At 51.9% G+C, this 23431-nt stretch overlaps 1 protein-coding gene and 1 long non-coding RNA gene across 8 annotated transcripts in view; one reads left to right on the plus strand and one right to left on the minus strand.

The window, feature by feature from the left end:
• The window catches only part of LOC122199212, a 68869-nt gene that overhangs the window by 29882 nt on the left and 15556 nt on the right, over nucleotides 1-23431 (plus strand). For 2 of the 7 annotated variants that reach the window (XR_006193415.1, XR_006193413.1), the window contains exons 4-7: nucleotides 9527-9625; nucleotides 11992-12165; nucleotides 19181-19239; nucleotides 21581-21756. This is a non-coding gene — a long non-coding RNA (uncharacterized LOC122199212). Of the gene's footprint in view, nucleotides 1-6968; nucleotides 7347-9526; nucleotides 9626-11991; nucleotides 12166-19180; nucleotides 19240-21580; nucleotides 21757-23431 lie in introns of those variants that run through there. The other 5 variants (XR_006193416.1, XR_006193414.1, XR_006193418.1 and 2 more) reach the window with 5 other exon arrangements.
• On the minus strand, nucleotides 418-21667 carry MOGAT2 (monoacylglycerol O-acyltransferase 2). Its single transcript, XM_042904045.1, has 6 exons — nucleotides 21577-21667; nucleotides 14080-14258; nucleotides 4980-5184; nucleotides 4209-4383; nucleotides 3371-3570; nucleotides 418-1418 (listed from the first exon to the last, which is right to left on the minus strand). The coding sequence occupies exons 1-6, from the start codon at nucleotides 21665-21667 to the stop codon at nucleotides 1264-1266; spliced, it is 1005 nt and encodes a 334-aa protein (XP_042759979.1). The 3' UTR covers nucleotides 418-1263.

The raw sequence follows: 23431 nt of genomic DNA on the forward strand, positions 1-23431 counted from the left end.
CCTCTCAGATGTCCCCCATGTTGTAGTTACTGGAATGAGTTGCTCCAGGAGGGAAAGGATCCTGCTTCCCTGCTGGAGGGGGAAGGAGGAGTCACAAGTAGGGTCCTCACCCTGGGCATCCTGTTCTTCACTACTGACGTATGTCCCAAACCCAGGAATCCAGAATTCTTCCCATCAGCACATCAGTCCCCATGTCACCCACTGGGCCGACACACACAGACAAGCACCCCTTGCGTCTGGTCTTTATTCTCCATGTTGGTCTGCCCTGTGTCTTAACCTAGCCTCTCACCGTCTTGCCCAACAGAACAGGCCCAGGGGTGGTAAGCTTGGGGCCATCGGATCAGGAAGGAAGAGTCAACATGGCATTATCTGGCCCAATCTGATCCGCCTTCTGGGAAGATGAGATAGGGCCACAGGGCCAGGCAGGGAAGAGAGGCTTTGACCAGCCCTCTTTGTTGGGGGATGGGGAGGAACAGAAGAAGGCTGCAACAGGATTTGTTGAACTGACATTTATGGAGACCTCCCACCTTTCTGTGTCAAGGTCAGGGGCTGAAATGACCGTGAATGAGTAAGAGGTGCCTCATGGAGCTCTCTGCCTATGTAACGTCAGAGCTTAGACTCAGGGTTCATCTCAGTCAGTCAGGGAAACTGAGGCTCAGAGGGAGGGTGAAGAGGTCTGCCCACTGTCATATAGCCAGTGACAGAGCACGGCTCTCCTCATCCATCTTTCGGGCCCCTGTGGCTGCCAGTCTACAGTGCAGAGGACTCAGAAACTCACAGGGGCCTGGCATGAGTGCGGAGGCCTCAAGGCCACCTCCTCCTCTCTGGCTCAGGGAGGGAGGAGAGGGAACATGTAGGGTGCAGGATGAGGGACCCTGTAGGAGACGGGGCTAGAGCCTGGGGCTTCTTTTGTGCTGTTACTCAAGGTAGAGGAAGGAAGACCTGGTTGCCGTTCTCTTTCTCTGCCTATTGAGTGACATTATAACCGGGGATAGAGACCTCAGAAATCACTCTCTTCCAGCCCTCTCTCCCATTCACAGAGGAGGAGGCCAAGGAGAGGGAGGCTCGCTGCGGCTTGGCAGCAGGAGTGCAAACCAGCGACGCCCAAACTGGCAGCTGGACTTAGGGCCTGGCATGGTTGGATTTGCAGAAGTTTGGGAAGGCTGTGACCGTGTGCTCAACAGACACCTCCAGGAAGCCTTCTCAGATCGCAGCACCTCCAGCTGGGCTCCCTAACGCCAGCCCTGGCCTCTGGGGAGGCCCTCAGCAGAACTCCAAGTGCTGGTCCACGGGGACGTTGTACTTGAGCTTGTGGGCTTCGAAGAGGTCACACAGCTCCTTGATGTAGCGCCGGTGAAGCTTGTCCACCTCCTCCTGCGAGGGATGCAGCGTCTTCTGCACCTCTATGGGCTTTCCCACTGCAAGACACAAATGTGGGTGCTGGCCCAGAGCAGGAGCCACGGGGTTGCAGGGGACCTTGGGGCAGGTGCCCACCCCCATGGTCATCTCTGCAGGAAACTGCTCTTACTGCCGTCCCTCTCAGCCCTGTTTTGGGTGATGGATTCTAAGATGTTATAGCAACTCCAAGATTCTGACTCAGTAACCATACCAACTGGCATTGCAATGTGCTCTGCAATGTGCCAGGCACTTTCCGTGCATTAGCTCTAATCCTCAGAACAACCCTCTGGGGATAGAAACTCTTACTGTTCCCGGTTGACAGGGGAGGCAACGAGGCTCCGAGAGGTTAAGTAACTTGTTCAAGGCCACACAGCCAGGAAGAAACAGTTCTAGTTTTTAAATCCCAGGGATATGCTCTTAATTTTCAGGCTATACTGTTTGGGGAGCCCAAGATGTCATGATTAGAAGCGCCTGTAGTTCGGGGTGCCTGGGTGGCTCAGTCGGTTGGGCGTCCAACTTCAGCTCAGATCATGATCTTCTGGCTTGTGGGTTCGAGCCCCTTATCCGGCTCAGTGCTGACAGCTCAGAGCCTAAAGCCTGCTTGGATTCTGTCTCCACCTCTCTGTCCCTCCCCTGCTCTCTCTCTCTCTCTCTCTCAAATATAAATAAACATTAAAAAGAGAAAAAGAGGTGCCTGTAGCTCTCGGGTGAGGTGGGCCAACTGCCCAGACAGCAATTCTTACCGCCCCCCCCCCCCCCACCGCCCCCGGGCCTGTAATGCCCCCTTTGTTCTAGGGAGAAATCAAGAAGCCCTAACTAACCTCTTCCTCTGGTTCTTCCTGGCTGGGAAGGTAGCTCCCTTGACTTTTCCTTTTGGGAATAGCTCTGGAGGCAGCAGCAGGATTTTTTTTAACCTTTAAAAAATTTTTCTTTAATATTTATTTATTTTTGAGAGAGAGAGTATGAACAAGGGAGGGGCAGAGAGACAGGGAGGCACAGAATCTGAAGAAGGCTCCAGAGCCTGAAGAAGTCAGCACAGAGCCCGATGCAGGGCTCGAACTTACCAACTACAAAAGATAACGTTACCTGAGCGGAAGTCAGACGCTTAACTGACTGAGGCACTCAGGTGCCCCAGAGGCAGCAGCGGTATTAACACGCATGAAAATATTGCCACAATAAAACAGGAAAAGTCATGGTGGAGGGGATTCACCAAGTCTGTTCTCAACTAACAAATAAATGGATGGATAAAGAGGAATGGACCTCTCTCAATAGGCTTTCTCAGAGGGATCTGGTTGGGATCCAAGAAGAGAGCAAATGAGGAGTCCAAATTGCTGAAAAAGTAGGGCTGAGTCCATGCATTAAGGCTCATGCCCATTATTTACGGGAAAATCCCTCAGGCTCTAACCCAAGCCTATTGATTGCTACTTTACACAATTCTAACAGACTTGAGATGCTCTTTCCTAAATTCACCTTCTCCAATGAGCCCTATTAGATCCTCTGGGTCAGAATTAAACTCTTCTTCTCTAGCGTAATAAAGAGTCAAATAGGTCCCCATTCAGTCCTCAATTTTGTTACTCAAAGGCAGTGTGATCTTTTGGAAGTTACTTAACCTCTCTGAGCCTCAGTTTGCCACGAGTGAAATAGGGATAATAGTCCCTACCTGGAAGGCTCTTAGGCTAAATTGAGCTGCTGCAGGTCAGGAAGCCAGTGCAGTGCCTGGCACACAGCAGGTACCCTGTAATCAGTAGTGACTGCTGTTCTTCGTGCCTCTGTTGCGGTTCCCATCCCAAAGTGCCCTGTATTAGGGTTGTCTGCTTGCGTGTATGTTTCCCAGTCTAGAATGTGAGCTCCATGAGGGCGACGATGTGTCTGAGCCGTCTCCACGTCCCCCTTGCAGCACATAGTCCAGGTCCCTTTCCCTGGAGCCGACCCCTGTCCCCCCCCCACCCCACCAGCCTGGCTCTCAGCTCACCCACGGTGGTGATGGGCTGGCGGTAGGGTATAAGACCAAAGCTGTACTGGAAGACGCCACGGCCATGGAAGAGCGGGAGGGAGATACCCATGATCTTCTGCAGCCGGTCCTGGATGCAGCGCAACCAGGAGCCGGGAGAATTCTCGACCTGGTCAAATAGTTCATTCTCCCCGAAGGAGAAGATTGGCACGAGAGCAGCCCTGGAGGGAGACAAGAGAGACTACATGTGGAAGGCCCTAAAGAAGACCCCAGCTAGCTTCCTGCCTGGACCCGGTGACCAAGAATTGGAGCAGAGGACAGAGCCCTGGGCCAGGAGTGGGAAGCCTGAGTTGCCTACCAGACCTGCCGTAGCTTTGCTTTCTGAACTCGGGCAGGTCCTGGGCCCTCTCAGGGCCACAATCTCCCAGTTGTAACAGGACAGATAGACCGGAATGCTTCAGAGAGTCCTCCCAGATATAAAACATCTGTGGACTTTGTAGAAAACCTCTCTCCGGCTCCAGCTAACTTGTATTCTTCAAAGACGCTTCGAAGTAGAAGAGCTCTGTGATATGCCCCAAACTCCATTTTCCCAGATCCCATAGATATCAGATCTCGTGCCAGCTTCGGGCAAATATATCCCTTCCCACCTAGTCCCTTTGATCACCACACTTGTCTTCTGAAATCTTTTCTGGGTATTTGGGCACGACATAGTACGGATCTCCCCAAGATAGAATCTTCACTGTAAAGGGACTAAGACTCTCCCTGTCCCAATACAATCTGCATTAGTCTCTGCTGTCTTCCCGCCCAAATCTAATCCTTGCCCATCTCCAGCTGAACGGAGAGCCCTCTTCCCAGATACCCGTGCATCAGGGCGAGTCTGACGAAGCCCTTGCGGTTCCGCAACAACAGCGTGTAGGCCCCGGGCCTGGCATTCAGTGCCTCCTGGGCACCCCCTATGATGATGGCCAGCAGATTGCCACCTTCTTTCCTGTTGAGAATGTGAGCAGCGCTCTCCTTGTCTGATGTGACCAGCCCTGGGAAGAGAAGAAGGTGGTCAGGTACAGGGCAAGGGGACAGGGATTGTCAAGTGGATGTGAGCCAAGAAAGGGATCACCAAAAGTGGCCACAGAGGCCTGGGTCCCCACCCCACCCACTCCAGCTTGGAGTTCCCTGAGGACTGGAACTGAGTTCTCTCCCTTTTCCTGACACCCTCGCCAAGCTCACGGCCCCACATGGTGCTGTGGGAAGTACTTCCTTGGGTCTAGCCACCTTCTTCTATTGCCCATGTTCTTGTAAGAAGTACAGAACCGTTGGGGCGCCTGGGCGCTCAGTCGGTTTAGCATCGGACTTCGGCTCAGGTCATGATCTCACCGTTAGGGAGTTTGAGCCCTGCGTCAGACTCTGTGCTGACAGCTCGGAGCCTGGAGCCTGCTTCGGATTCTGTGTCTCCCTCTCTCTCTGCCCATCCTTGCTCGTGCTCTGTCTCTGTCCCTGTTTCTCTCTCTCTCTCTCAAAAATAAATAAACATTACAAAAAAAAAAGCACAGAACGGTTGGCACCCTTGCCACAATGCCTCTTCCCATGCCTCCAGCCTCATCCTCTTGGACCACCCCAGGGTGTAAAGACTCACCCCCCGACATGATGTAATCCCTGAAGAAGGGGACCCGGAACCACAGGGTCAGCATCATCAGATGGGGGCGGATGCCAGGGAAGAGCGAAGGGAAGCCTGTGCTCTCGGTGCACAGGTTGACAAAGGCTCCAGCAGCCAGGACCCCGTGGGGGTGGAAGCCGGCAAGGTAGTTCCGGGAGGGGTCCAGCTCGGCGGTCTTGACAAGCTGCAAGGACAGCAACCTGGTGAGCCAGAGCTGGACCTGCGTGCCGGCCCCGACTGTGCCACTCATCAGTGTCGCTCCCCCTCTCTGAGCCTCAGGCTCTTAAGAAGATCGAGATATGATGTGTGAAGGCACCCAATGATACCGTCTCAGATTCACTGCTGGCTTCGGACAAATTGCTTCCCTCTCGGGGTCTTCATCTGTAAAATGGGGACATTTAGCCTTCCTTCCATTCAGCCTGCCTTCCTCCCAGGACTGCTGAGAAGCTCGAGTCTGTTGGTGTCCTGGAATTACCAAGATTACTACAGGACCAGATATAATTCGAAGGCATCAGAGGGACACACGGGGGCACCAGCCTGCTGCAAAAGGCCCGTTTCCACAAATCTCAATATAAGAAAAATTGGCACTGAAGACCTGTGAGTGAGCATTCGCAAGGTATAGCAGGAGTGGTTGAAAGAGCATGCAGTCCAGGAGGCTGGCCCTAGTCCTCTTTACCCTTCTGGACAAAGCAAGTGTCTCCCTGTGGCTCCCTGCTCCCCCGACGCCAGACCTCCATCGCCGCTTCATCACGCTCTTTCCCCAGCCCTGGGCTCTGCTGGCCAGCAACTTGCCAGAGTCTGGTCAGGCCAGCAGCATAGAGCAGGGAGCAGGGACCATGAGTCATTACACATTGACTTGGGAGAGGAGAGCTGTTGTCCTTAGCGGCTCCAGGATGAAGTGGGGTGAGGGTGAAGGGCAGGAAGTGAGCTAACAAATGCTGCTCTCAGCCCATTACTGGACAGGCTGCTCCATGGCTCAGTCTGCAAAGATTGCTGCGGTGGGCAGTGACTGTGTGTGTGTGTGTGTGTGTGAATGGGGGCAATCCCTTCCCCACCCTGCCAGGACCCGCAGGCCCACCCTTTATATTGTCCTGCACCCTGGGAGCCACAGGCATCAGAGTTTGAAGGCTCTTGAGGTCCCTGGCCCATGCCCCAAGCCCCTGGCAGGAGGGTCTCTGATAGGACTGGCCAGTCCCTGCAATCTGCACTCCTGGGCGCGGGGCAGTCCTTTCCACTCTGGGTCAGCTTTGCCAGGGTGAAAGCTAAAACCTGTCATCAAGCTAAAACTTGTGGCAGATGACTCCTTGAAGATTCTTGTTGCTGCCTTTGTGGTCCAGGAGGCCTGGCTACCTTCTCTTGGAGCCTGGAGGGACTTGGTGCAGGGTGGGGAGGCGGGGGGGGGGGGGGTGATGGGCAGCAATGGGGATCTGAGCCTGTCTGCCCCATCGAGGCTGAACAGCCCCAGATTCTCCTGCACTTGGTTTCTGTAACCCACCCTCCTGCCCAGTATGGCCTCCAGTTACCCACTGACGCTTTGCAGAAAGGCTGCAGGGACCACAGCTGGGGAGACCATTGCCTCCCGTACAAAGACAAACCCCTTCCACTCACGCAGTGAAGACTTGCTGGATATGAAAATAAAGATGGGACAGAGAAATCTCTGGCTATTCTCAGTGAGAAAGGTGCTTGCACAGGCACCCATCCGGTGGTGTTTCCCTACACACATACCTGGCTCCCCTCACGAAAGCACCAGCACATGAATTCCTTCTCAGCAGCGGGAAGGCAATTTTGTACAACCTCCATGAAGGCGATTTGGCAATAGCTATCACAACCACAAAGTGTAACTGACCTTTTACCCTAGCAACTCCACCACTGGGGAATTGCTTGTGCTTGCGCAGAATGATATTAACCACGGCATCTTTTTTTTTGTACCGTCATCAACCCCGCATCCCCTCCAATGTCCACCAACAGGGCCCGTTCAGACAAATTGTGAAACATTTGCCCCTCTGCAGCCCTAGGGAAGTATGGCGAAGATCTCCCTGGCCTGGCAGGGGAAGGTGGCCACAATCCCTCGTCAGGACAGAGCAACGGGCAAGACGGTGCGTGCAGAACGCCGCTGACCCGGCTGGCAGAGGGGGCACGCGCTTGCTTGCGTGTGGACAAAAGCTGGTCGACGCAGTTGCCTCTGGGGAGGGAAGGGAGGAAATGAGAATTGAGGTGGGGGGGAGGACCCTTTACCATACACCCTTTTGTCCCTTTGGAATTCTGAACAAGAACGTATGACTTATTTTAAATGAACAATGAATGTATGAATGAACAAAACAAATGAATCAATGAAAGAAAGAAGGATCATCCTTGATAAAGGCTTTGTGTGTTGAGACACATCCTGGTGAATGTGAGCGCCTGTGTATAGACGTGTGTGCCAATACTTGCACGTGCAGTTACGTGTGCGTGACCTGGTGGGTTGCTGTGCACTGATGGGTTGTCACTGTCTACCGAGGCCTGATCTGCACCTCCCTAGACATAGTCTCTACTGCTGTTTTTCTGCGCTAACCTCTTCTATCTGTCCCCTGGGCCCAAGTGGTGTCACTCCCTCGCTGTGAGGGTCTTTTTATTATTTTTATTTTATTTGATCTATTTATTTTTATTTTTTAAAATTTATTTATTTTTTAATTTACATCCAAGTCGGTTAGCATATGGTGCAACAGTGATTTCGGGAGTAGATTCCTTAGTGCCCCTTCCCCATTTAGCCCATCCCCCCTCCCACACCCCCTCCTGTAACCCTCAGTTTGTTCTCTATATTTAAGAGTCTCTTATGTTTTGTCCCCCTCCCTGTTTTTATATTATTTTTGCTTTCCTTCCCTTATGTTCATTATATTTGTTTTGCTTCCCTTCCCTTATGTTCATCTGTTTTGTCTCTTAAAGTCCTCATAGGAATGAAGTCATATGATATTTGCCTTTCTCTGACTGACCAATTTCACTTAGCATAATACCCTCCAGTTCCATCTACATAGTTGCAGATGGCAAGATTTCATTCTTTTTGATTGTCGAGTAACACTCCATTGTATATATATATACCACATCTTCTTTATCCATTCATCCATTGATGAATATTTGGGCTCTTTCCATACTTTGGCTATTGTCGATAGTGCTGCTATAAACATGGGGGTGCATGTGTCCCTTCGAAACAGCGCACCTGTATCCCGTGGATAAATGCCTAGTAGTGCAATTGCTGGGCCGTAGGGTCTGTGAGGGTCTTGAGATTAAGACCACCTGTCTGATGCCTCACCTGACCCAAGTATGGGTCTGGAACAGAGGCGATGCTCCAGAAAGACTGGAATGAAAGAAGAATGAACACATGAATAGAGGAGGCTGATGCAGCCTCAGAAGGAAGGCCTGGTTCTGCTGCCAGCTCACATGACCTTTGCCAGGCCCCTGCACTCCCCATGCCTCAGTTTCCTCTCTATCCCCCAAGACAGTGATAATGCCTCCCTGGCAGCGTTGCTACTGGGTTCGGGTGAGGTAAACAGAGAGGGGAAGGTTTATAAAGCGCTGCGTTCTCTGCCTTGCTCCCTCAGTTCTCTTAAGGAAGAAGTGGGACTAAGCAAAGACAGATGGGTGTCTGGGGAAGGGCTTCTCCGGGTGCGTGTCATGGCAGGCTGCGTACCAGGCAGTGGCTGGAGAATGGGACGGCCAGGGTGCTAGACTCTGGGGCATGTTAAAATTATATATATATATATATATATATATATATATATATATATATATGTATATAATTACCATAAAATTCACCTTTTCTGAAGTGTGCAATTCAGCGGTTTTAGTATCCTTCAGAAGTGAACAACCATCACCCCTATATAATTCCAGAGCATTTTCAACACCCCAAAGAGAAACCCCGTGCCCATTAGCAGTCACTCCCCATACTGTAGCCCCTGATAACCACTAGCCTGCTTTCTGTGTCTATGTGCTTATTGCCTACTGCCTATGTGTCTATTTGCCTATTCTGGGCGCTTCCTGCACACGGAACCACACAATATGGCTTTTTGTGTCTGTCTTCTTTCACTTTAGCAGAATGTCTTCAAGGTCCATCCATGTTGAAGCATATATCAGTACTTCATTCCTTTTTACGATTGAATACTATTCCATTGCATGGATATACCATATTTGTTGTTCATTGATCACTTGACAGACATTGAAATGATTTCCATCTTTTGGCCATTACAAATAACGTAGGCACAAACACTTGCACATTAGTCTTTGTGTGAACATGTTTTCAATTCTCCCAGGGGTGTCACTACTTTGAACCCCAAGACCCTTGCCTAGAAGACCACAGCCCTGCGGGATGAGAGAGGCATCTCAAGGAGAGGGCATCTGGACCGTGGGTGGGAAAGAGGACCACGAGGGCTGTGTCTCTGCCCTGTCTGCCCAGTCCCATCTCTCAACAAATGCCCTCATGCCTTCTTACACTCTTGGGGTGACCCAAATGCCTCAAGAACCCACCGTCCTGATGGCCCCTTTACGGTTCACAGATCACCCACACCACTAGCCTGTGTGACCGTGGCCCTCGGGAGGTCGGCTGCAGTGTGAGAGCCTCCATTTGATGGTTGCGCAAACTGAGATGCAGAGGGGTAAGTGACCTGCCCAAAGCCACACGGATGACCTGAGTTCAGTTCTGCTCTCTCCCGCACAGAGCACCAGAGCACCAGGCCGGGAAGTCTTTGTTCCAGACACAGAGAGCTACCTGGAGACTCAGGACTATCTCTGGGGTCTTTTCCTTTTTAGTCAAACTTGGAATGTCCAGGCGGTTAGCTTCAGGAGAAGGTGGTTCCTCCATCGGCAACTAGGTCCAGGCCCTGGAGAACCTGTTCATGACCTATATATGTACCTTGATTGCTTGGCAGTTTAAAAATGCAGGGCAAGCAAGGTTTGGTTCAGTAGTCTGGCTCTGGCCTTGGGCATCTCATTTGTGGCAGATTTCCCAGAGGATTCTGCCATATATCAGAGTTTGAGAATCACAGCTTTAAACCAAAGGAATCCCCTTCCAGCTTTAGGCCATTGGCTGTGCACACGCATGCGTGTATGGGGGGGGGGCAGGGAGACTGGGTCCTTGCCTGCCTCCTCCCATCATGGCCAGATGAAAAGAAAGGCTTTGAGCCACCACCACACCTTAGTTGGTGAGTTCTCCACCCTGACCTCACTGAGCACTGAGCAGACAGAACAGACACCCATTGACATCTGCAGCTATATTCCCTCAGTTCTGAGAAGCACCTTTTTTTCACATCTTAACATTATGCTATCAAGATGGATTTGACAATTTTAATTGGAAGAATTTTTTTCTTAGTGGTACATAAAATACCCATATGTTTTACCATCAAGGATATGCAGGACGCACCAAGCACAGAGAGCTGGAAAGAGTGCCCCAGGCGGTGCGCATTCCCAGCACCTACTGTGCGTCAGGCACCTCAGGACACCTGCTTTCTCCATCTCCTGTTCACTCTGCAAGGGAAGTACTGGTGGCAACGGCTCCATTTTACAGACGAGCAAACTGAGACACAAGGTCAATCCACTTGTTCTAGGTCACATAGCTAGTAAAGTCTCAGAGGCAAGATCTTAACACAAGCAGCCTGGCTCTGTGTGTGTAAGCTGTGGGCTCTGCCGCCTTGTAGGAGTCCCCAAGCGAAAGGTGGTGGGGGTTAACGGGGTCAAGGGGTGCACTTCAGGTGACGGCACCGGCCCAAGTGACACAGCTCATGCCTGGAGAGCTGACAGCAAAGGGGGCAGGTGAGGCGTGAGCATGGGTCCAGAGTCCAGGGACCCAGAGTCTAATTTTTGCAGGCCAGGCAAAAATTAGATTTGATTTTCGGCGTCGTGGGAGTCCCCGCTGTGTTTTAACGTTTTGTGAGTATCATGGCTGCTGTGTGCAGGATGGACGGTAGGGGGCGTCGGCGGAAGCAAAGCCCAGATAAAAGAAATGATTGGTTAGGATTTAGGTAGTGAGTGGGGGAGGAGAGAAGGGTGAGACCCGGAGGAGTTTGGAGTCAGACCCCAAGCTTCAGAGCAGCAGCTCTCAACTGGGGCCAGTTCCCCTACCCCACCAGGGGACATGTGGTAACGTCTACAGACATTTTTGGTTGTCACAACGGGGAGAGGGGAGTGCTACTGCCATCCAGTGGGGAGAGGCCAGGGGTGAAGACAGACCCCTCCCCCCCAATACGGACACACCTACAACAATCATTCCGTGTCAAATGTCCACGTGCCCAGGGGCAGAAAGCCTCCTGAGAGCTGCGGGCTGGGAGCAGGGGTGGGTGGAGGGGATAGCAAGGACCGGAAGTGAGCAGGAAGGGAACCCCTCATCCCTCCCTGCAGGGCAGCCCTAGGGCTGAGGGGAGAGCTGTACCCAAGGCAGAGGTAAGACTCCTGGGAGGGTCCTGAGGACGGGCGCAGGTCTCTGGTGTAGGAAGACCCTCTCACAGGCAGAGCCCTCCCATGATGAAAGGAGCCACCAGCAGGAGGAAGTGTCACCCCGTCCAAGTGTAAGCTGGAGATCTGTCCTGGGCAGGTGGCTGGCTACCTACCAGGTTAAGAGACCCCAGTATGCTGGGAGGGGGCCGGGCTGGGAGGTGGGGCACGAAGTCCCTAGTGATGCCTGCAGGGCTGTGGAGGAACCGAGGGATGTCCCAGGTGTGGGTGAGGAGGTGTTCCGCACTGTCCCCAGCCTGCAGCATTTCCTGACACCAGGTCACCGCCCGGCCACAGCACTCCACCCCTCAGGCCTGGGCCTGTGCAGACAGTGTTTGCTCTGGGGTGATGAAATCTTCACAGGGGAAACCCAGCTTTGGGGCTGGTTTTCGGCATGAGGTGGGATCGGCGCCTCCTCTGCAAAACATTGCCCGATTCTTCATCATTGGCTCTTTAGGAAGCCTCTAGCACGAGTGTAGAAAGCTGCAAGGCCCAGAAACAGCGTTCCTAATCTTGCTCGAAATTCCATCACTAGACGCTAGTCCATAAAATCACACGGAGAACTGACAGAAGCTCAGAAACCCACTCGCATTTGACAGCGCAGCGCGGAGGCTTGTGAATGCGGGAGAGCTGCGGCAGAGCTGCGGCAGAGCTGAAGCTCCCTACCCTCCGGCCACCCCAAGATCTCCGCGGGGCCTGCGCTGTAAAGGTGTGTGGAAGAGTGGGAAGGTCTCCCGGGAGGAGGTGGCGAAGCGAATCTGCAGGCCCCAGCCCCACCCCTGCAGGCTCCCAGCCTAGGACAGGCGAAGTCAAAGCGCATGCCATCTCGCCCTCTGCTGGCCACCTGGCGGTACTGCTCACGCTCTGCAGGGGTGACGCACCAGGCCGGCCCGTGGGCAGCAATCCTGAAACACTACAGTGGAACGAACTGTGGCAAATCAGGGCAGCGTCCCACCAGTGTCAATAGTGCCGAGGTTGAAAGACCCTCCTCGAGGGCTGCCTGGCTGGGGGAGGATCAGGAAGGGCAGTGGAGGGGATAGGCACAGACCCTGCTTGTCTACGCTGACAAGATCTTGGGAGGGCACCGTGCAGAGGAAGCAAATATGGGAAGACCTCCCCCAATGTGGACCCTCAGGTTAGCCTCAGCACTGCCCATTCACTCTGCCCTTCAACAGCTATCACTCCTCATGAGGGTAGAAATCCCTGCCACTCAACTTCCTGCCCTCTGCCCAGCTCCTGCCCTGCTGTCTTGCCCTGCCCTGCCCTGTCCCACCCTTGCCCTTTGCCCAGGAGGCCCTGCTTACTGTGGTGCTAGGGGCTTCTGTATCCCAGCTTTTGCCCTGCTTTTGCTAGTCCTTGCCGGGCCCCAGGACTGTAAGAAGGGAGCAAGGCAGCAGCCCTGAGTCCCATGCTGAATGCCCACGAGTCAGTGAGTTGTTTAACCTCTGTGAGACTGTGTTTTCCCTCCCCTCCCCCTCCCTGCCCTTTACAAGCTGGGGACCTAATTCCAGCAGGGACAGGAGGAGGCGGGGCTCCAGGATGGGGTGGGAGAAGCCAGGCAGGTGTGAAGGTCAGAACAGTAGAGCTCTGGGCTGTCAGAGTCCTCCACAGCACGTGCAAGCTTCCCCAGAGTCCCCACTGACTTAGTAAAATAACACTAGCTCCTAGTTTACTGAGAACCTACAAGGTGCTTTCCTGACATCTCAGTGAATCCATCCAACTCAGTGATGTATGGCATTATCCCTTTACATATGACGAAACTGAGGCTAAGAGAGGCTGTGAAACTCACCAAGGTCGCAGCTGGTTTGTGGCAGACTGGTATTAAGACCTAGTCTGTCCAGCTCCAGAGGCCACACTCTGTGCCTTTCTTCTCCTCTGTTTCCAGGGAACGGCCAGCTGACCCTGCCTGGCACCTCTCTGTGTCCCCACTGCCTTCCTACCCTGTCCCATCTGGCCAATAAGCCATCTCTGCCCAGCTGCTTATATCTGAGGGTTTAGTCTATCTGGGATTCGGTAAAAGGAGCCAAGGGGTCTGTTAAATCCCAGGGTCTGTTTCACTCAGGACTGACATTTGAGTCCAGGGTCGAGTACCCACAATGGCATGAGATGCCCTGAGTCACAGTGAGAGATTCAAAAGCGCTCAGAGTAGGAGGGCTCAGTCTGCTTCCTGAGGAAGCTTCCTGGGGAAACTGAGGTTCCGAATAGGGCAAGACCTTGCTCAAGAATTTGTTGAGTGGCATTGGTCACACCTTTGTCTCTCTCAGACTGTCCTTCTCCCCATCTGATGAGATGTGGGGCTAGATGGTCTCTTAGGACCTTGAGTTTATTACATTCACCCCCATACCTGACTGCCGCGGGGTTTACACCTATAAGATACGTATGTGTGCCACACTATATGCCCCACAGAGCGCCTTCCAACCCTGTACACTCATCATTCCTCACATTGGCCCCACATCCCCGCAGATGGGAAACCATGGCCAGAGAGAAACTGGACTCTTCCCTAGGCCACACAGTGGCATGGCCAAATAAGCCCCAACCTCCCCGCCCAGTATTCTACTCCCTGCACACAGGACCATGCTTCCGCCACCGACATGGCCATGCTCCATCCAGTCCCAGTACTCACCGAGACAGGGAAATAGTCCCTCATGTACTTCCACAAGAAGCAGCGCCTTATTGCTTGGAAGGGCCTGCCCCCCTGCCGTGGCTTTTCTCGGTCCAGGTACCACCAGGTCGCATACAGGACACTGAACAACCAGAATCTTGTGAACAGGAGGCCCACGAAGATGACAACACAGATCTGGGCTGGGGAGGGAAGCAGGAGCCATCAGTGGTCAGAGGTCTGAGAGGAAGGACGTGAGGCTGTCCACGCTGAGTCCGCCCATATGCCCAGCACTAGCAGCACGAACCTGTCCAGCCCGTGGCCCCGGGAGGAAGAGATAGGCTTCCCACTCCTTCAAGGAGGAAATGCACCTGCCAATGTCACGCTGGGAGCACAGATTTGAACCCTAGCCAGGCTGAACTTCAAAACTCACTTTTCCCACTGTACTGGGTCCCGGACCCTGGTCTTCCCTCTCTCCCTCCCTCCTTCTCCCCAGTAAAATAGTCTGCATTCACCAGGTGCTCAATGCTTGCTGGACAACTGATTGGGTTATTTCTTTCTAGTTTCCATCTCCTGGGACCTTGGAGAAAACGGAGACACTTTTTCTCTGCCCAGCCTTCTTTCTGTTGGCCCTCTGCCCTATTTTCCCACAGATAGAGCTGGCCAGATGCTTCTCTTATTGAAGCCCTTTCATGGCTTTCCCATAACCGGAGGCACTGCCCAGCCAGCTCAGCCTGGCATTCAAGCTCCGCGTGAGCTGGCCCTACCTGCCTCCTGCTCCAGCCCCACCTCAACCACACGCACCCCCAATGCTCTGGCCACACGACCTGCTGTGTTCCTACAGCTCACTCAGCTCTTTCAATCCCTTAGCTTTTGGTCATGCTGATTCTTCCGCTTGCGGTGCCTTTCCTGGTGAAGAAGGGAGGGAGAAAGAGGCCAAGCCCTGGCTGGACCAGGCCCAGCGAGGAATTCCCCCTCTGACCTACAGTTCCGAATCCCTTGCCATAGGCTAGAATCCCAGCTTCATCTCAGGGGCAGCTGATCTGTGGGCCATCCCTCATCTGATGCTGATGGAAAGAATATTCCCAGGGAATATGGCTCCTTCCCCTTCCCATTTCCTCTACTCAACACCGTGCACTTATCCTCTTAAAGAAGGTCGGCTTCCTGTTGTATATTCTGCTTGAAAGTAAGGCAGATGGGGCCTGTCACTCGTGGCAGGTTTCCTGGAGGCGGGGACTTTTGACCCAGTCCGAACAGTGGTAAAATTCATAAGCCCAGACGACGTAGAATTGGGGCTCACAGATGTTCACTTTACACAGAGCACCTCCGACATGCCAGTGCTGGTGGTAGAGCCGTGAATGACAGACACAAAGTCCTGCCCTCGTTGCACCCGGGCACTTTGTCTTTTAAATTGTTATTGAGGTTGACAGGAAGCCATCAAAATGCTCGAGGAGAAAGAGGTAAAAACCTCTTTGATCTTGCCCGCAGCAATTTCTTACTCAACAGGTCTCCAGAGGCAAGGGAAACAAAAGCAAAAATAACTCCTGGGACCTCATCAAAATAAAAAGCTTCTGCACAGCAAAGGAAACAATCAGCAAAACTAAAAGGCAACCGACAGAATGGGAGAAGATATTTGCAAATGACATATCCGATAAAGGGTTAGTATCCAGAATCTACAAAGAACTTCTCAAACTCAACACCCAAAAAACAAAGAATCCCGTGAAGAAATGGGCAAAAGACATGAATAGACCCTTCTCCAAAGACATCCAGATGGCCAACCGACATGTGAAAAAATGCTCAACATCATCATCATCATCAGGGAAATACAAATCAAAACCACAATGAGATACCACCTCACACCTGTCAGAATGGCTAACATTAACAAGTCAGTCAACAACAGATGTTGGCGAGGATGCAGAGAAAGAGGAACCCTTTTGCACTGCTGGGGGGAATGCAAACTGGGGCAGCCATTCTGGAAAACAGTATGGAGGTTTCTCAAAAAACTAAAAATAGAACTACCCTATAACCCAGCAATTGCACTACCAGGTATTTATCCAAGGGATACAGGTGTGCTCTTTCAAAGGGGCACATGCACCCCCATGTTTATAGCAGCACTATCAACAATAGCCAAAGTATGGAAAGAGCCCAAATGTCCATCGATGGACGAATGGATAAAGAAAATGTGGTATATATATATACAATGGAGTATTACTCGGCAATCCAAAAGAACGAAATCTTGCCATTTGCAACTACGTGGATGGAACTGGAGGGTATTATGCTAAGTGAAATTAGTCAGAGAAAGACAAACATCATATGACTTCACTCCTATGAGGACTTTAAGAGACAAAACAGATGAACATAAGGGAAGGGAAACAAAAAATAATATAAAAACAGGGAGGGGGACAGAAGAGACTCATAAATATGGAGAATTTTGTTGGAGGGGTTGTGGGAGGGGGGATGGGCTAAATGGGTCAGGGGCACTAAGGAATCTACCGAAATCATCGCTTCGCTATATACTAACTAATTAGGATGTAAATTTTAAACAATAAAAAATAAAGTTAAGCCAAAAAAAATTGTTATTGAGGTTAAAAGATGCGTAACATAAAGTTGGTCGCCTTAACCGTGTCTAAGCTCACAGTTCAGTGGCGATGAGTTCATTCACATCGTTGAGCAGCCATCCCTACTGCCCAGCTCCAGACCTCTTCATCTTCCCAAACTGAACCGCTGTACCCGTTCAACACTGACTCCCCGTGCCCCTCCCCCATTCCCTGCCAGCTGCCGTTTGATTTTCCGTCTCTACAAATTGGACTATTCTAGGAACCTCCTATGAGAAGAATCATGAGGTGTTTGTCTTTTTGCGACTGGCTTATTTCACTGAGCATAACGTCCTGACGGTCATTCGCGTTATCCATGTTGTAGCAGCATGTGTCAGAATGGCCCTCCCTTTTTTGGCTGGAAAATATTCCGTTGCATGTATATATCACATTTTGTTTATCCCATTCATCTGTCAGTGGACCAATGGACACTTGGGTTCCTTCCACCTTTTCCCTTTAAAATATTATTAAACTGGTTACTAATAATGAAAAATGGGGAGGCCTCATGTACAAACCCTGACATCTGCTATGTCTTGAAAAACTAGAAGAGGGGCGCCTGGGTGGCTCAGTCGGTTAAGCATCCGGCTTTGGCTCAGGTCATGATCTCTCGGTTTGTTGAGTTCGAGCCCCACGTCGCGCTCTGTGCTGACAGCTCAGAGCCTGGAGCCTGCTTCGGATTTGTGCCCCCCCTCCCTCTGCCCCTTCCCCACATGCACTTGGTCATGTTCTGTCTCTCACAATTAAATGAACATTAAAAAAAAAAAGATGAGGGGCGCCTGGGTGGCTCAGTCGGTTAAGTGTCCGACTTCAGCTCAGGTCATGATCTCACGGTCCGTGAGTTCGAGCCCCGCGTCGGGCTCTGGGCTGATGGCTCAGAGCCTGGAGCCTGCTTCTGGTTCTGTCTCCCTCTCTCTCTGCCCCTCCCCCGTTCATGCTCTGTCTCTCTCTCTCTCAAAATAAATAAACGTTAAAAAAAAAAAAGATGAAAAGAGCAAATGTTTAAAAAAAAAGGAAAAGAAAACTAGAAGAAACGGTAGCCCTGAGTCACTGCTCTCATGGTCAGCCCCTCCCTCCCACGTCCCCCACATTCCCAGACCTGCGGGCCAGTTTCTGCCTCAACAGTGCTTTATCCTCACCTAGGCCTTGCGGTTCCTGGAGGGGGTGGGAAAGGACCATTAAGTGCTTGTGGGTTGGTCACCTGTTTGTCTTAAATATTTTTTGTTTTAAGTTTACTTATGTATTTTGAGAGAGACAGAGAGAGCATGAGCTGGGGAGGGCCAGAGAGAGAGAGAGAGGGAGGGAGGGAGAGAGAGAGAGAGAGGGAGGGAGGGAGGGAGGGAGGGAGAGAGAATCCCAAGCAGGCTCTGTGCCATCAGCACAGAGCCCGACATGGAGCTCTAACTCACCAAGCCATGAGAGATCACGACCTGAGCCAAAATCAAGAGTCAGACGCTTAACTGACTGAGCCACCCAAGTGCCCCTTAAATATTTTTTAATAACAACTTTGAAAGAGAAAGTTGTAGCAGAGTGGGAATAAAATGCCACCGTTTATATGAAAAAGAACATTGGCACTTATATATGGCTGCACACGCGTAGAGGAGAAAAGGAGCCCACAGCTCTGGAGGAAGGACAAGGATGGCAAGGGGCTTGAGTTAAATTTTATTTATTTCCTTTTCCACACTAAAAGTTTTTAATGGGGAAAAAAAGTTTAAGAACCCCAGCTAGGCCCCTCTCCCCTTGGGCAAAATCAGAAGTCTCTGTAGGTGTCTCCCACTTTAAGAAAACCAGCTTGAGAGGGGCTCCTGGGTGGCTTCGTCAGTTAAGCGGCCTGCTTCTGCTAAGGTCATGATCTCATGGTTGGTGAGTTTGAGTCCCTCGTGGGGCTCTGTGCTGACAACAGGGAGCCTGCTTGGGATTCTCTCTCTCCCTCTCTCTCTCTGCCCCTCTCCTGCACTCGTGCGTCTCTCTGTGTGTGTGTGTGTGTGTGTGTGTCTCAAAAAGTGAATAAATGTTAAAAAAATAAATAAATAAAATAAAAACCAGCTTGAGAGAATAAAAACAAATGGCTAATGGTGGCTATCTGGAGGGTAGGATTTGGGGAAGTCTATTGCTTTTAGGACACACATTATTATGTTTGAATGTTTTACAATAGCACGTATCAGTTTTGTGGTCAGAAAAAGACGTTAAGATAAAACACACAGGGCATTGGCAATGGACCAGAAAGATCTCCCCGACACCCACCATCCCCCTCACCCTCAGCTCACCCTTCAACTCCTCTCAGCAGACAAACCTCTAGGCTACAGGTCACTTAGGAAGGGAGACACTTTCTTTCACTTAATCCTCACGACTCTGAGAGGAAACATTTTAAACCTGACTTTACGAAGGTCCAGAGAGGGTACGCCAATTGGTTAAGGTCACACAGCAAGCTGGGAGGATGGAACCTAGGATTCAACTCTACCATTTTGGCAGCATCATGCTCCCACTTATTCACTCAACAAATATTCACGGACTCCGACTCTTGACTCTTGTAGGAGCAGGAATTGCCGCTGAGGACACAGACGAGCTGTTTGAATGGCGCTTACCTTCCTGGGTGAGTTATAGAGGAGAGGAAAGGGAACAGTAATAAAGTTACCCACTTGGGAGGTATTCGGCTGTTGGCCCTGAGTCCTTAGTGCCAAGTCCTAGTTGACTTCTCTGGCCACTTCTCTGGCTTCTGCCATTCCCCAGAATGTCTCCTCTGACACCAACATCTACCTGCTATTCAGTAAATGTGTATAGTCTTTACTCCTCCACCGGAAGCCTTTACTCTCGGGCCAGCCTTTCAATCCTGTCCTGTGGACCCATCTCCTAGGTAGCTCTGAATGGGGCCATTTCTCTCCACCCACTGCCAGCCTCCCTAGACCAGGGTGGGCAATCTTTTTTTTGAAGGGACAGGTTACAAATATTTTAGACTTTGAGACTCAAGAGGCAACTTGGAGGCTATCACATAGGGATCTAACCATTTAAAATGCAACCGTTTAAAAATGTAAAAATCTTTCTTAGCTCATAAACTTTACAAATACAAAAACAGTCAGTGGGCTGGATTTGGCCCATGGGCCATAATGTGGTGACCCCTGATGTAGGCAGTGATTGCTCCAGCCATCAGTCCATTCTCCCATAATCCAAACTGTAGATACATCCACCGTGCAGCCACAGGGTCCTTTGGCATGCAGATTAGACCTTGTCACTCCCCTACCTAAAGCCCTTCTGAAGCTCCCCTTTGCCCCCAGGAAAAGGGATACGGTAAAACCTTCTTGTCCTAGCACCAGTGAGCCCAGATCCCCTTTCTCAGCTGTCCTCCCTCTAGTCCTCCAGGCCCAGGGCTACTTGACCTCTCTGTGCTGCTCCTGACATTCCCAGGCTTCTACTTCCCAGGCCTGCAGGGCTGGGGGACGGAGGCAAGGTGGGTGCAGCGGCAAGGACAAACCCAATCACGCTCACAAAGCTCACGCGAGACATGTGCATGATGAACCTCATTCTGTGTGATCCCTAGGCCACAGCCCACCTCTGGGCCCCCGGTGACCTTTGTCCAGGAGCCAGCAAACCTGTAGCATGCCCTGGGCTGGGCCTCCTTCCCCAGGCTCTATCTGCCCTTTAGTCTCTTAGCCTCACCTGCTCCCACGCCCTCTGCCCTCTCCCCTCTCTCTGCTCCTCCTTCCCTTTCTTCCTTTGGCCTGGAAGGAGCCCGGGACTCAGGCCCTACAACTTTGGGCAGTTAGGGTACTCGCTTTCTCTGCTCCTCTGTGTACCGGCGATAACCAGGGATATTTCATGTTTAACTACGCTTGGCACGGAGACACAGATGGATTGTAAGCGATGTAGGGTGCTGGAGGGCATGCTTTTCTGGGGGTGATTCCTTCAGCTGCAGAATCGTGAGGGGGTTCTGCAGGAGCACCTGGTATGTGTGGGTGTGTGGGGGTGTGTGTAGAGGGGGCTGGGGGTGTGTGGGGGCTGTTGACCAACCTGTACAGAGTATGCCCATATTGTAACACCTTGCATCAATGCACAGGCTGGACACCAGCCGTTGGGGAAGCCGTGCCTGCCCAGTCTCGCGCTGGCAGAGGAGGTGAAGAATCCCACATGCCCCCAGTCACTCTCTTCCCATGCTCGGCCCTGGGCCTTCCTCAGAAATGTCCTCTTCAGCAGAGGGGAGTTGGGGCAAGTGTGGTCTCCCTGGCCACGATCAACGTGCTCACCGTGGGGGTAGGGTGGGTAGGGGAACCTACGCATGTTTCCCGTGGGATCCCAGCCCAGGGGTTGGACCAGATGTGTGCTGGGCAGAGCAAGCACGTTCTTCACTTCACCCCACAGCAGCCTGGCAAGGGCAGCTTTGGTATTCCCATTCTACAGCTGATGCAGTAGAGGCCCGCAGAGGTCAGGCATGGGTCCAGTGAGGTCACGCGGATGCTCGGTTGCCCAGCCAGAGTCTGACCCAGGCTTGTCTGTGACCCCGCTCAGTCCCCTGGGTCCTTTCCTTGTTCCCTTCTCTTTCCCCACCTGCCAGTCTCAGTGTCCTCCTCTCTGAAAGGAAGGAAAGAAACCCATTCCCTCTGAGGAGCCTGGAAATTTCCCACAATCACCTAGATCCTTCCCCACACCACCAGGCCGCCTGAGGCAGGGTCTCTGTCCCGGTACTAAAGTAGGTGGAACCCCCACCCCAGGAAAGCTCGGTAACCTGCCGGAAGCCACAGGTGATGGCTTCTACCCCACCCTATCCCCACACCCTGCCACGCCCTCCAAGGCCTCCAGGCGGGGGACTTTTCGGGCAGGGGCTCTGAGCACAGCAAAGCCCCCTTTCGAATGGATGTCTTTTCACCATCGATGCACTGTGTGCGCCCAAAGCGGCAGATGCCTGTGGTCTCCCAGCCCCCAGCCCATCTCTCCTTACCCAGGGCCAGGAAGGAGAAGACCCACTGCACGACCATGAAGGTCTGCAGCCGGCGCTCCCATGGCACGAACAGGGGTGCAAACTCCACCATGCTGGCTCCTCCGCCGGCTCCAGAGGCTTCTCTGAGCACTGCTGTCGTATCTGAGACACCGGCTGGTTTTTGTTGCCACTGGAGGTTGCGTAAGCATTTGTAGGGGGGTGGGAGGAGGGGTGTGCCCTTCCCAACCCCACCCAGCCTCAAGGCCTCTGGCCAGGAATTGTTTCCGAGGAGAAACCTTTGAATCCACCTGCCCTGGGTCTAGCTAAAGGGAGGGGAAAAAAAAAGGAAGTGTGTCAGCCTTATCCAGGATAGTTGCCTCCTCAGGCAGGGCCTTATCTGCTGCTGATTTCTCTCTGCTTGTTCGAATCTTACCCTTCACTTGGAAGGTGATTGCCCCAAGCAGAATAATGCAATCCTGTCCTCCTGTATCCGATGAGCTGGCTCCAGAAATTATCTCCCCTCTCTCTCCTGTCATGTCCACGGCTCGCCCGCTACAAACGTGCAGTCATAGCGCTCACCTAAAAATTCCTTGGCCCCACCATCTCCTCCCCCTCTGCCTCATTTCTCAGCTTGCCTGCACAGCACAACTCTTGGGAGAGCTGTCTGCGGGCCACACCTTCGCCCCCCTCTCTGTCCGCCCCATACTTCAGACGCCACCATTCCCTGAAACTGTCCTCGACAGAAGTCCACTAATGGCCTCCATGTTGCTAAGTCTAGGGTCAATTCTCAGATCTCTTCTTACCCCATCAGCAGACTGAGACACGGTTGATTACTCCCTCCTCCTTGAAATCACCTGGCCTGTAGATGGCACACTCTCCTGGTTTCCTTCCTGCCTCTCTGGCTGCTCCTTTGTCTCCTTTGTGGCTCTCATCCTTTACCGGATGACATGTTTGAGCACCTTCCTGCCCCCTCAGTCCTTGGACCTTCTCTCTCCTCTCTACGCTCTCTCCCTTGGAGATCTCATCCACCCTCGTGGCCTTGTATTCTACCTTTACAATGAAGGCTTTCAGATCTCCGTCTCTAGCTCTGCTCTCCCCCTGGGGCTCCAGACTTGAATATCTAGGTGGCTACTTGACATCTTCACTTGAGAGCCTGCCGGATGCCTCCATCATAGAACGTCTAAAACTGAACTTGAATTCTCCTTACCTGCCCCCGCCAACCTCTCCTCTCCTCTTTGCCATCTCAGTAAAGGATAACTCCACGAACTTGGCTCCTCATGCTAAAACCTTAGTCACACCAGACTCGTTCTCTCCCCCTCCATCCACATCCATTGGTAAATTCTCCTAAATCTCTCCTGCATTTTGAATTGAAGTGTATCAAACGTACAGTAAAATGCACAGATCCTGGGCAGAGTGACATACCTTCACAAAGTGAACACGCTTACGGAACTACCACTCTGAGCAAAAAAGTGGAACACGATCAGCACCTTGGCCAGCCACTCTCCTCCTCCCTGTAGGCCACCACGGTCCTTATCTCATTTTGAACTTCATGAAAAGTGAATCTTACAGGATATACTCTTTGGGGACTGCCTTCTTTGGCCCCAGATTGCATTTGTAGTATGTTTGTTCCCATGGCCATATAGGATTTACTGGGTGTGTATGCCACAATTTATCCAGTTTTCCTGCCGAGAGGCATTCAGGTTGTCACCTGTTTTCTGAATATGATGAGTTGTACTGCTCTGGACAGTCTCCGCCCCTCCAACCCAGTTTTATTGAGAAACACCTGCTATGCATCATTGTATAAGTTTAAGGTACACAGCCTGATGATTTGATTGACATATATTGTGAAATGATTAGCACAACAGGATTAATTATC

The sequence above is a fragment of the Panthera leo genome, chromosome D1, assembly GCF_018350215.1.
Source record: "Panthera leo isolate Ple1 chromosome D1, P.leo_Ple1_pat1.1, whole genome shotgun sequence".
In the NCBI taxonomy this organism is placed as follows: Eukaryota; Metazoa; Chordata; class Mammalia; order Carnivora; family Felidae; genus Panthera; species Panthera leo.